This window comes from Uloborus diversus, chromosome 3 (genome assembly GCF_026930045.1).
Source record: "Uloborus diversus isolate 005 chromosome 3, Udiv.v.3.1, whole genome shotgun sequence".
NCBI lineage: Eukaryota > Metazoa > Arthropoda > Arachnida > Araneae > Uloboridae > Uloborus > Uloborus diversus.
The window spans coordinates 164,604,852-164,618,684 of NC_072733.1; the positions used below are offsets into that span (position 1 = coordinate 164,604,852).

The 13,833-nt window shown below is 31.7% G+C and overlaps 1 protein-coding gene across 2 annotated transcripts in view; it reads right to left on the reverse strand.

Annotated features, from left to right (window-relative positions):
- The window catches only part of LOC129219250 (G-protein coupled receptor moody-like), a 40,299-nt gene that overhangs the window by 9,654 nt on the left and 16,812 nt on the right, over positions 1-13,833 (reverse strand). Inside the window, exon 2 of one of the 2 annotated variants that reach the window (XM_054853577.1) lies at positions 4,741-5,170. In XM_054853577.1, the coding sequence (XP_054709552.1) occupies positions 4,741-5,151 (411 nt within the window). In that variant the 5' untranslated portion in view covers positions 5,152-5,170. Of the gene's footprint in view, positions 1-4,740; positions 5,232-13,833 lie in introns of those variants that run through there. The other variant, XM_054853576.1, reaches the window with a different exon arrangement.

Genomic DNA, 13,833 nt, shown 5'->3' on the forward strand with positions numbered 1-13,833 from the left:
AAATTGAATCAATAATATTTTTTATGCTAATTTTCATTATTTTTTTCCATTAAAGCCTTCGTAAAACATTATCTCATAAGTTCATACTAAATGCTCTTCCCTCGACTTTACAATCAATGCTATGTATCATCGACTAGCTCTTCGGATAAAGTTGATGGGCGATAATCCCAGTTTTTTTTTCTTCCAATTTTTGTGTGCATCTTTAAGCTTTTATACTTTTCATACAAGTGCTATTACAATATTTGACAACAGAATAGCCATGAATATTCTTTTGGAGAATTGAGTCACGCTAATTTTTTGCGAATATAATTTTCTCGAGTTGGTTTTTCCGAAGATTTTTTGCAATAATAGGGTCTTCTAATATCTCTCCATGTCGGTCATGAATACGGTGACTGCACTTTTAATAGTTATTTTAGCTTCCGAATATGAAGGAAATGTGCAAGCCAAGAAAATGAATTTTAGGTATTTGCTTTACATTGATTTATTTTTTTTTAAATTTTGCGAAAATGCTTACTGTTAAAAGTAGTTCTATGGTTTACCTTTAATCCAATAATCTCTGTTTCTGCCCGTGTTAAGAATATATATATGTATATGGTAAAATCCATGTCCATTCAACTATGGCGTTACCTTGATAGTCTTGGAAATTTTTGAATGTAAAATACGTTAAGACTAATAAAAAAGTAAGATCAGAGTATTTTTTGGTGTTGATCAAAAAATTCCTAGGGACCCCATTATCTCAGGAACGGTACAGCATATTTTGTTGCGTTTTTTTTTATTTGTAATATTTTTTTTCTGTTTCCACAGATATGCAACTTTTTGAAATATTCGCTTTAATCTTTCCACTGTCTTTTGAGAAATTTTATTTTATTTTATTTATTTATTTATTTTTTGGTTTTTCTCAAAAATGCCAATTTTAAAAAAATATTTTTTTTACTGTTGGTTAGTACTACTGAGTACTACATTCCCTGAAAAGGAGAGCTTTCACTTTTTCGTTTAGTTGGTTTTAAAGGCATTTGAAATAAAATTTTGAATTTTCAAGTCTACCTTTACATACTATAAATTTCCTGAAAAACACTCATTTTTTTTCAAATGCCTCTAAAACCTGTTAAGTGAAAAAGTGGAAGCTCTCCTTTTCAGGGTATATTGTGCTCAGTAGTACTAATCAAGAGTAAAAAAAAAAAAAAACTTTTTTTTTTTTTTCAAAATGGCATCTTTTTGAAGAATAAAAATAAATAAAATAAAAATAATAATTTTGTTCCTAAAGGCTGTGGAAGAAAAACTTTAACAAATATTTCCAAATTTTGCATGGCTGTTAAAACAGAAAAAAAAACCTTTTAAATAAAAGAAACCGCAATAAAATATGTTACACCGTTCCTGAGATAGAGAACTTTAAATATTTTGCTTAAAATCGCAAATGAAAAATGATGCTCGGATCGCCATCTTTGGTGACCTGTATCTCGGCCCAAAAATTTTTTTTTGGAAAAAACTAAAATAAACCCTGATTTTACATTTTCATCAGTTTTAACATATGTTACATTCAAAAAATTCCAAGACTATCAAGGTAACGAACGCCCTAGTTGAATTAACATGGATTCTACCATATATATTTTCTTGGTATCCCAACTCATTGCAGCTTAAACTTCAAAAACTTTTGAAAATTATTAAAAAGTACAATGTTACTAGAGGGAACCAACAGAAATTCTAAAAACGAAGGTACACCTCAGTTTAATTTTATTTTTACACTATAAGGAGTAAAAATTATAATGCACGGTTTTCTATTTTTGCGCCATTGAAAATACATTTTTTCTAAGTTCCACAGAAAAAGGAAACTAAAATGCATTAAAAAATTATTTGTTTTGAAGGAAAGTTTTTAATTATTTAGCATCACAAACTTAAGGAAACGTATAAACAACATGATAAATCTAACGTAAAATTTTAGGAACAGTTTTGTGTTGAGGATGAGTACAAAAATTATATCAGATACACATATTACGAGACGGAAAAGATATGTACTTCCTCTTCTGTTGTCGAAACATTTTGAGCAAGAGATGTTCACGTGTTTCAGGGTTGAAAGAACCCATTGTTCTATGTATAAAATTATTCCTTCGCGCCCTGAAATATGAGTATGCAATATATTTTGTAACTATGTGGGCAATTCTGCTGTTCTCTCTAAATGAAACGTTCAGTGGAAGTTTTCCATGATCTAAAAATTTTATCTCTTGATGAATAATTTTATAAAAAAAAAAGGGGGAAAAACAGCATAAGACTGCTGTAGAAATAATTACGAATAGTCTGCTCCTTCTATTTAAGTATCCATGTAAATATCATCAATTGTTACAAAACTTAATTCCATAAACTTTTGCAGTGCAAATAATATTGTTATTGCTTGTAAGTTTTTGAATACAGATAGTTCATAAATATATTGCTTATTGAACATTAGATATGTTACTTCTTAAGTGCAATATATCGATGCGAAGTTGCGTACTTAGATTTGTAATCCGTTATTAAAGTGAATGAATAAATTTAGCTCATTAAACTGAAAGTCGTTTTTAAAAAGGATAAGACGATACAAACACATTTGGGAGACAAATTTAATTTACAGCGATAGATATTTGTATTGCAGTACCGCATTTACTGATCAGTATTGAAATTGAAGGGGTATAATCAACTCCCATAGGAAGCGATAATAAAATTTAGCTTCAAAAAATCGAAAGATGGTACGAACCACAGTAAAAATTGACATGTTAAAGTGCTCAGTTATCATGACTCATAAGGCAGATCAACTGTATCCTCCACCCTCTCCATCGTCATGGGAAATCAACTCCATTGCAATAAAGATGAGGAACTATTCCCCTTTCTTCCATCTATTGCATTTATAATTATTTTCCCCTATAGCTCTGTTGGTTACGTTAAGATTTTTATGAAACACAATTCATATTTTAATGTTTTAGGAAAATAAAACTGAAGGCTTAATGCAGAAAAATTTAAGCTTTTTTTCGTGGAAGCACCAAAATAAATAAACAAATACTTTAATAAATGTAACACCCAAAAATAGTACATGAATAATAATAGTAATAAAAATTCAAAAAATAAATAAAAAGTAAAATAAATAAAAATACATACGTTACTTTAAAAATGTTTTGTGTAATATAAAATGGTAATGAACAGGTATTTTAAGCTATTATGGGGGACCCCCCCATTGGTGCCATGATATGTTATCTCTTAAATAAAATGCCTTATGGCCGAGCCCTATGACTGTTCAAATGTACTGTTTTGCGTTAAAGGTATCGAACCACATAGACTTCCAGAATGTATCCAAAATACTGATAATATAATAACTTGGGATAGTTTAGATGACAATGATCACCGACCGACAGGGCAGGACTATGCTTTTGGGAGAACCACAGCATAGGTGGTATAGGAGACCCAGGGTTGCCCATCCGCCACTCCCAATAGTAATGGCGCACTCCCCAAGCACCCAGCAAAAGAGGACAAAATAAGTCCTCCTAAAATATCCCCTAAAATTTCAGTGGCATCCTCCTACGTCTTCCCCAGAGGTGGATGCAGAAATAACTTTTAGAGGGGGCCCGGAAATAAAATAGCGCACAAAACATGCAACAGTTTATACAATTGCTTTCATGACTTTATTTTTAAATGTTTTTTTTTTATAGATCACTAACATAAATATTATTCACTAATATGCTTTGAATGTGGACGCAAAATATTTTTAACATTTCAAGCGAATTAAATACCAAACTCAATATAATCTCACCAAGAAGCTATAAAATGAACTGTTTTAATTATGAACAAGATTATAACACGAGAGCAAGGTTATTAAATAATCCCATACTTCGTTTGAGTTTTTATAAATTTATTTATATTTTAATTAAAAAATAGTAAATTAAGAAAATCATAGCTTCATAACTCATAAGTTTTAATGAAGAATTCAGAAAGTATTTTTTTGCGAATTTTAAAGAAGTTACTGTTTTTTTTTTTTTTTTTAAAAGCCATGACACAGTTAAGGTGACATTTCGATACTACATTGCGTTTTCCATTAATATCATGGTTTTGCAAAGAAACTACCATGTGATTTTTTTCACTTAGCATTTTTTATAAGCAGAAAAAGAAATCTATTATTTCGCAAATAGCTTCTTGGATCGAAATGACGCTTTTTGGTTCGTCTAGACATTTTAAAAAGTGTTAATTAGTGATTCCATCAATGAAGAATTAATGAATGAATCGCGATATTTTGTCCCTTTGAATTCGAAACCAGGGAGTTCAATGTATTTTGCAGCTCTGGCTTCTGCCTCCAGTAATACTTTCTTAGCAAACAAAAATACTTTCATTCAAAATATGCTGTGTGTGTTTTGTGTTTTTTTAAATAACTGTGAAACAAAAATTATGTTATAGGGAAGTAAATTAAAAATAATAAATAAAATAGTTAAATGAATTCATCCTTTGGTGAGGTGGGGGGGGGGGGCTCCTAAAATCCGCTACTGGTCTTCCCCCCTGGTATCCCTCTTCAGAATTATGATTTATCAAAATTTGCTTCTGAAATTAAAAAAAAAAAAAAAACCTTTGAACTTTCGGTGCACCCCAAAAGCATGGAGACTTTTTGCCGGTACTCTGGATGCCTATACGATAATGCAGCCCTCTTAACGGGCCCTGTGAGTTGTAGTTTGGTCTTCGATATAAAACAATGGAAATTGGTGTCACGAAGGAAAAAAAAGCAGGACGTACCTTTGCATAAAGTGAAGGATGCACGATGAGGATATAACGATTGATGGCAATGGCTGTAATTGAAAGCAAGGAAAGTCCCACATTAACGTATCTGAGGAAAGGGAAGAGGACGCACAATGTGTCACCGTGAACCCATCTGTGATTGATGAACCTGGAGGCCGAGAAGGGGAGGTTGATGCAGCAGAAGATGAAATCCGCCACGCTTAAGCTGATGATGAAGGCAGCTGTCGCACTACGGACGCGTGGGCAACGCACCAGGGCGATGATTGTTAACGCGTTGCCGGTGAGTCCCACGATGATTATCACGATGACGCAAAAAGCCGAGAAATACAGTAGCCCTTTTCGTTCGAGGATGCTCGGCAAGGTGGTGATCGGGTCGATCGAAGGCCAGTCTCCGTGTGCGAAAGCCATCTTCAAGTCTGGAAAGCACCTGGAAGAGAAACTGGTGTTCACAGTGGAACTCAAGAAACATACAATCATGATCCGCCTCATTTAAAAGAGATATAAAACTTAGGAATGAGAAAACGAAGATTCTTTACTCTCAAATAGGAATTTTGATCAGATTTATGTGCACGTAGATGGCATTTATTTGGGTTGGGATTGTTTTCTTGACTCCCCGGAAAAATGATAAGTAGTTAAGATAAAACGATGCTGTATCTGACTAGCCATGCGCTTAATGTGCGAATTCAAAAGCTGCACGAGGTTTCCATGTAATTTGTAGCTTAGTATCACGTCGATGAAAAGCAAGAACAAGCACTGTTTCTTATGCTTGTATGATTAATGACACTTGAAGCAAATAAGAGCATTGTTACAGAAGGATAACTTTTATCAATATCTGATACTTACTCTTTTGATTGCTTTATTTGGATGGGATGCTAAAGACTTTTTCTCTATCTAAATATAATTATGTAGCTAATCATATTTCTGGCTTTATTTGTTCATATTTTACTGATGTTTTGAGTTTTTATTATTTCGAAAAATAGAAATAAATTAGGAAAAGGAAGTAAAATAAATTTGTAATTTTAGCTTAATATCACGCCGATGAAAAGCAGTATCAAGCATTATTTCTTACGCTCGAATGATTAATGACACTTGAAGCAAATAAGAGCACTGTTACAGAAGTGTAACTTTTATCAATGTTTGATTCTTATGGAGGCAGGGGGGTGGGGGACTTACGCTAGTCTGGATCTAAGGTACATATTTTTAAAGCATTAAAAATATGGCGATTGGTTTATTACAGTTGGAGAGCTTTCAATGCAAATGCTGGAAAATGTAAATAAAGTGTTAGGTTGAGTTGCAACTTTTTAGCAGATATGTATTTTTTTTGTTTCTACTTGACTCCTCTCCGGTATATTTTGTAATCGGCTATGAGTTTCCAGTTCATTTACAAAGACATATATGTATGATATAATATGTGTTAATAGGAACCCATTAAAAATATTCTGCTTGCATTGAATTTATGTTGTACATTGTACATGTGTTGTATAAAGAAGTGTAAATAAAGCTCAATGTTTTTTAAGGTTCCAATGTTATTTATCGTGCAGTTTATTGTTTATGCTAATTTTATCGACTGAATAAATTTACCGAACTCCGTCATCGTCAATTTATCCGTCATTGTTTGATCGAAGTATTTAAAATAGATTGAAACATTTCAAACACACAGTACGAAAAAGTAGAAAATAATTAACGAAATAAAAAAGTTTAAATGTACCATGTTTTAAAACGAATTAAAAAGGATAAAATAATTTTGCTAAGGTTTAATGTAGGTTTAAAGCCCAGTAAAATTTCAAAATTTCTTATAGAATGTCTGGAAAGTTTGTGATTGTTAGTTTTTAGTAGTTATCAAAATACTTCTGAGCTTTTAAAGGAAAAAGATGGGGCGCATGTACTTCATAACAGTAAGTTTTAAGGATTGCTATGAATGAAAAAACTTACATCTCAGTTCGCACTCTTTGCGGAGCGATAAAATTATTAGTTAAATTATAAATTTCATCAATTGTCTGTTGCATGAGCCCCATACTTTACTCTTTAAAGCTTACAAGTATTTTGATAGCTATCAAAAACTCATAACACAACAAAATTTTCAGACAATCAGTAAGAAATTCTGACAATGGGGCTTTAAATATACATGAAGCTTAGAGAAATTTATTTATACTTTTTCGTTCGTTTTGAAAACATAATACATTAAAACTTTTTCATTTTATTAATTATTTGTAATTTTCTCTTATGCAGTTCTATATTTCGTTATCTTGGATACAATTTTTACTGTGCACAGTAGTTTGCTACCTTGGCTCAATGTATTGGTTATTTTGTTTAATCCGTACTTTCATGAATTCAGATGACCTGGATAACCTTTTAGTCCGGATCCTAGAGTGGTTCTACTGTATTGTTGAACTTTCCACCTCTCTAACCCTTCAGAAAACTTTTAATAATGATTGATCCAAATATAAATAAGGGCTATGAAATTTTTGAAAGTTGAAAAGAATAAGGTAATGAGTTATCTCCAGAAATCGGGGGTTCATATTGAGACTCAGGAGGTCAATTCAGCAGAAATGGTGTCATAAGCAGTTGTCATACCTCGCAGTGTTATTACTATTTTTTTAATTACTTTTAATGACTGTGAGCAGTTTCCTCTCTTTCTTTCGCATCACCAAAATGAAATTATAGGCCCCATTTCTGAAAACTGGGTGTGTGTAGCATCCTCTCCCTCAGCCTACTCCCTTCTTGACGATGGCTCTGAAAACAATTCTGCACTGAAGTATTGTTCAATTGCTTTCCTAACAATGTATTGCTTTCTGAAAAAAAGAAAGAGAAAAACGAGAAAGATAGCTATCGCGTCTGTCGCTTGTATAGAAAATCTTTTCCCCCGTTTTTCTACCTTGATTATTCTCGATTTCAAGAAACTGACCAAGGATAATAGTAGGGTTTGGAAGATATTCGATACCAGCAGAAGAGGCGCTTAACCACTCACACACCCACGATTGCCCCTCCTCTTCATTTTGTCTGGAAAAAACCGTTGCATCTCGACGCAACGCAGTTACGTGGTGTTTACTTAGAGGGAAGAAATGTGGTATGAATAATTTGGAGCAATCAATTACGTAAGGATGATTTTGTCATTTTTTAACCCACCCTACCCCCAACTAAGGGTACGCAAGATTTTTCACCCCCTACTATTCTTGCTTACGATTCCATTTCGTTTTCCAAAATAATAAAATGTTGTTAGAAAATGATCAGTTGCACTAAAACTCCCAATTTGCTGTAAATCAAAGGTTTTTATTTTTGAACAGACGCGTTATATTATTTTGTTGCTATCAATTAAATATTACCTTTATATTATTAAATGAACATCCAGTCTTTGGAATACCATTTATCAGTAGTTAAAAGCAAATTTTTAAAAAAATAATCTTAAGCATAAATCAGTTAAACAATCTACTATCAATAACACTTTTAAAATAATGATCGACTAGTTTTTAATTAATTTCTAAGAAAATAAATTAAAACAGTTAAAATGAGATCAATTCAGATCATCTAGTCTGAATGTTTTTTTTTTTTTTTTGTTGTTTATGATGCGATACTAATTAAAAATAAAACGTGCCATACATAGAGATTCCTTTTTTCTATTTTAGACTATTCATTCTTTGTAAAACAAGTAAAAAACAGCTCCTCCTAATACGTTTTTTACCTTCCAGATGCAAATGAAATATAAACCCCTGTCCCCACTTGACCGCACGATTTCTAATGTAAAAAAGACTTTGAAAATATCACGTAAGAATGGGTTCGACCTCCCCCCTCAAGTAAGGGTATGTTGAGATTTTTCCGATCCCCCCCCCCTTTCTCGTGATTCTTACGTAAATAATGAATGGCCCCTCTTGAGCTGAGTCAAACATATTTCGTGATAAAGTAGTGTATTTTAATTAAAATTTGAATTTGTTGAATCGCGAACTATTGAATAGTACGAAAGGTATGACTGCTTTTCTCTCCCAAGTAAAATAGAGTTGTTGTGTATTTTAAGAGTATTTACTGTTTTTGAATCAATTTTGTGTCTTACTTAGTGTCAATGCAAGTTTTATTATTAAAAATATCGTTATTTTTTGCGTAATGATTTTCAAAACAAATTCCCTATTTGTTCCTGTTGAAGAAGGTAAATTATCTTGACAATTTCACTTTGCTCCACTTTTACCTACCACTAATCTTAAACATCAAGTTCCACCACTTTTTTTTACAGTTTCATTGAAAATAGAAAATACGCAAATTTCAACGAATCGTTCTGTGAATACTTTACAATAAAAATAAGTAAATACTCATTTTTTGGTGCTACATATAAATACTGGTTAAACAGCTCCTTGCTAATTTCAATGATATTTGGCTTACGCTTTACCCGTTCCTTTTCTTTCAGTAGAGATAAACCACTCAATAATTTCTCTCACGTTTTTCGTTTTTAATGTCCCATCTTCTCGTCTTCCCAGGCAATGATAGCCTAGTATGAATGATAAAGATTGAACGTTTGAAATTTTAACTGCACAATAATAATTTGGAACAATACAAATCAGTATAATCAATATTTTTCTTTCGTGAATCATTGTTTAGTAATCCTCTCGTGTTATTTTTCAGTGACATTCTTTTCCAAACTGTGCCTGAATTCTTTTTCAGAAATGAATCACTCAGTGATGTTTCTTATATTTTGCATTTTAAATGTATTTCTTTTAGAGTTGGAATGCTCAAAATGTTCACTGTGCATATATAAGCATTTGCAGATATATGTATGTATTTTATAGTTACTTCTATTAACTAAAAAGTGAACACCTTGACACTTTTTAGAGGAGTGAAATATGTAAAAACAATAAAAACCATAATAGTAATGAATTCCATATAAAAACCTAAGCTTCTAAGAATGAAACGAAAGATAGCAGGAAAGGAAGCGTGCGTACTTTTGATTTTTAACATTTAGAATATTTGACGAAGATTAAAAATACGCATCGCATTTCAAACGACATACACTTCACTAAATTTTTGAGGCGCATTAAAATATCCCTGAGTATTAGCAGTTATAAAAATGAATTGCCTATATTCAAAATCATTCATTACCTTTACATTTGCGGTAAAACATTAAACCATTAAAAACATTAATATTAGCTGCTTTGCAACAATTTCGTAGCAGTGTTAATCAATCTTACCTTTTTGTTTCATTATGATCATAAATAAACCTCCATCAATCGCTTCCTAAAATATTTCTTTTGACATTCTCCTTCTGATACTTCGATTATTTTCAGAGATGTATCTCTCAAAACCTCATGTTTCACGTCTTGAGCATCAAGTCCTTTCTCTTTCATTCGCAATGTCTCAGAAGTGGAAAGAATACGCAGATAAGATAACTCTTTCCTGAACGTTTTCCTATTTGACTGATGACAAAACCTTTTTATTAGACTGTGACATACTGATAACTAAGCGAAGTTTATTTTCCCCTGTCTTCGAGTAAATAAGCGTCAATGGAAATGTAAGCGATACCATACTGATTCATTTTGTTTATTTACTCTGACGGATAAGGTCAGAATAAGTTCTCTGATTTTTCTCTCTCTTTTATACTTATTCCCGTTAAAGAGAAATCAAATATGCACTTTACAAAGTGTAATGTTTTTTGCAAGTAGTTTTAAATATGTACAAAATTGTATAAGGGACCAAGATTTGGGACTTTTTCTGGTCGCCAGTGGCGAGCAGAAGTAAATTTAGTAGTAGCCACTCCACTTTTTCTAGTCGACACTTTTTTTTGTTAACCAAAAAAAGAAATTAAACAACTAACAAGTTTTTAAATTTCAACTAAAGCATTATGGTTAGGTAATCATTAATATAACTAATGGCATTAAGGTATATTAGGCCATTAAGGTAATGGCATTCAAGTATTAAGTATGTGAACAGGAAATTATTTAATTCTTAAGAAGAATTTCTTTTGACAATTTGAAACCGTTAGTTGTTATTCACATTTTTATTCGTAACACAGGTGGGGTTGGGAAGAGTGGCAAACGGGTGGCTAATGAAACTGACATTTTTAGTTGCCTCTTTTTTACTCAGTTGCCACTAGGCGAATGTCAAACACCAATATTGATCTTTACTACTGATAAAAAGTTTTAATTTGACTTTGATATACATGTTACCCTCAACGAGTTTAGTCTTATACAGACACTTTTTATTATAAAACATTTTTTAGCATTGGAAATACTTTCAATATTGAACTTGAGTTTTACTATGGCTATATAAATTATTTGTATGATCTCTATTTACCGGTGGCCCGATTTTTGGATCTCAGTGATTTATGATGAATTCATGGCTTTAATGCATAACATGACTAACTGTGTGTAAAATATTATCATGTAACTCAAGATACGCTGTAAAATTAAATTATTCGTGTAATTTTTATGTGGAGATTACTCTATTTTTAAATGTATTTTATTTACTGGATAGTTTTAGATTTGGTAAAAAGTATTATCACAAACTCTTCACACTGTGTTACTAACAATTATTTATACAAGTATGACTTATATAAATATATACTTCACACAGAGGTTGCTTTAGTTTACTTTGGGCGTAATCTTGGATTTCATAAATAATACTATCTAGTACTGCATAGAACTTTTAATGTGACTCTGTGTACGTTGTAATATTAATTTTGGAAATAATCTACTATATAAATAATCGGTGTAAAATTAAACGAAAGTTAACAAGTACCTAAAAATTTTCTTTGAAAACGAGAAAAATAAATACTTTTTTAAATGTATGGAAAACGTAGCAAAATTTTAGAAATATGTTCAAAAATGCAAATGTTCAAAGTGTTCAAAATGAATAAGCTGTTACAGATGAAAGAAAAAAAGAAGAAGATTTTAACAAGTTTATGCTTGTAAGCAAAACAATAATGTCAGTTTCCCTCTCCAATGCACAGAAAAACCACAAAATGATTTATAAAATTGAAGTAAAGTGTCAAGGAAAGTGCATAACGTAGGTGTATTTCGCACCAAATCAGCATATCGTTCAATTCCATTGTTTGATGCTAGCTGAAAGGTTGTCATGTCAATTAAAACATTACTTGAAAAAAATCTTTTCATTTTTATTATTGCGCTTTATTTTCACATGGTTGATTCTTATGCGCTGTTAGTTAGAACCGTGAGCTTTTTCGGAGCACAAGGAATTCATTTTCGATATTGTAACTTCTGCTTCCGTCCCGAAACTGAACTTTTTCAATGGAAAAAGGAGCTTCTCGTATCCTCGAAACACGTGTCAAAATATTTTGCAATTTGTGTTTCACAGCGTTCTTTTTTCCAGTAGATGAATATGGGGCAAAGTGAAATAATTAAGAAAACTCACATGTTACAAAAGAAACAAATTGTAAATTCATTTTGAAAGCTAACAGGGCCAGTATTTTATAATAAGACTTCTATTGAAATGCAGTCTTTTTTTGACAGTAAATTTGTACTTCAAATAAAAGTGGAAAATTATCATTTCGTGATAGTTAAAATATGAAATATTTTCTTTTCGATTATTGAGAACAATTTTTTCAAACAAATGAATAAATGAAGGAATGAATGAATAATGAATAAATAAAGCTAATACGTAAATGAAAAATAGAAAAAACATAAATGTATTTTAAAAATAATGAATACATAAGTGATATTTGAAAAATATTGAATACATAACGAATTTTGAAAAATAATGAATACATAAATGATTTCAAAAAATAATGAACACATAAATGCATTCTGAAATATAATTAATACAAAAATGATTTAAAAAAATTAATGAGTAAATTAACGAAAATTAATAAATTAATTGATGAAACAAACTTTCTATTTGTCTCATCCACTTTGATCCGCATGACACTTGAAAATTGTTTTAAACACTTAAAAGGAAGTATTTACCTGGTTCAAAGTTATCGTACCCATTAAGGTAATTTTAAACTGGGTGAAAAATGTGATGTAAAATTAATTGTTGTTACAAACTTGTGACACTGTGTTAGTGACACTTTAAACCAGAAAAATAAAGTAGCTAAAAGCTTTAAAAAACTCCATTTCAATTTCATAGCATCAAAAAGTTTTTACAATTTGTTATATTACACAGAATATTAATATGTAGGGGGAGAAATTCTCTACATTATAAGAACTTCGAAACATAACTAAAAAATAACTCGCAAAAAGTAACTTAAGAATTATTGGATTGTATAATATATTCAGTGCTGCCAGTATTTTTTGCAAAATTAAAAGTAGAAAACTGATATTATAACCTTGTTATCAGAGAGCAGCGTTGAGTCTTCTACAATATCTTTTAAAATCAAATATACAAAAATAAATAAATAAATAAATAAATAAATAAATAAATAAATAAATAAATAAAAAATAAAATAAAATTAATTTGAATTCTGAAATTTGGAGCTCAAATTATATTTTTCGCAATCATGAGTTGCGACAGGACCCTACTCATTGGTTACTATCCTACTCACTTGTTTCTAGACACGGCTCCTGTCGCTCCAAGCCTACCTCTCCTATTGGGCGGTTACGTGTGTACAGTTGTGTATGTGTAGGCTTTTGTGTGTGCGTAGATCTGTGTATATGCACGTTGGCGAGTGTGTATGTGTGTAAAGGCGCGTGTGTGTTTGTGTGTGAGCGCGTATGTATGTGAGCGTGCATGTGTGTAGGACATGGACGCCACCGACTAGGAGCTGCTACCGGGGGACGGACTCGCGCCTGCGGGGGTTGAAAAAGGCACCGACACCAAAGACGGTCAAATGAGAACAATAAGCAATCGTGATTGCTCAATAAAATAAAATAAAATAAAATAAAAAATTAATTTGAATTTTGACATCTTGAATTCAAATTATGTTTTTCGCAATCACGAGTGTGTATGTAGGCGTGTGTGTTTGGGTTGGGGGGGGGGTATGTGTTTGCGGTGTAGGGGATATGTGTATGTGTGTAGGCATGTGTGTCTGTGTGCTGGCATAAGTGTGTGGGTAGTTTTGTGTATGAATGTGTGTGTGTGGGGAGGGGGTATGTGTATGTGTGTGTAGGCATATGTGTTTGTGTCTGTGTGCAGATGTGCAGGCATGAATGTATG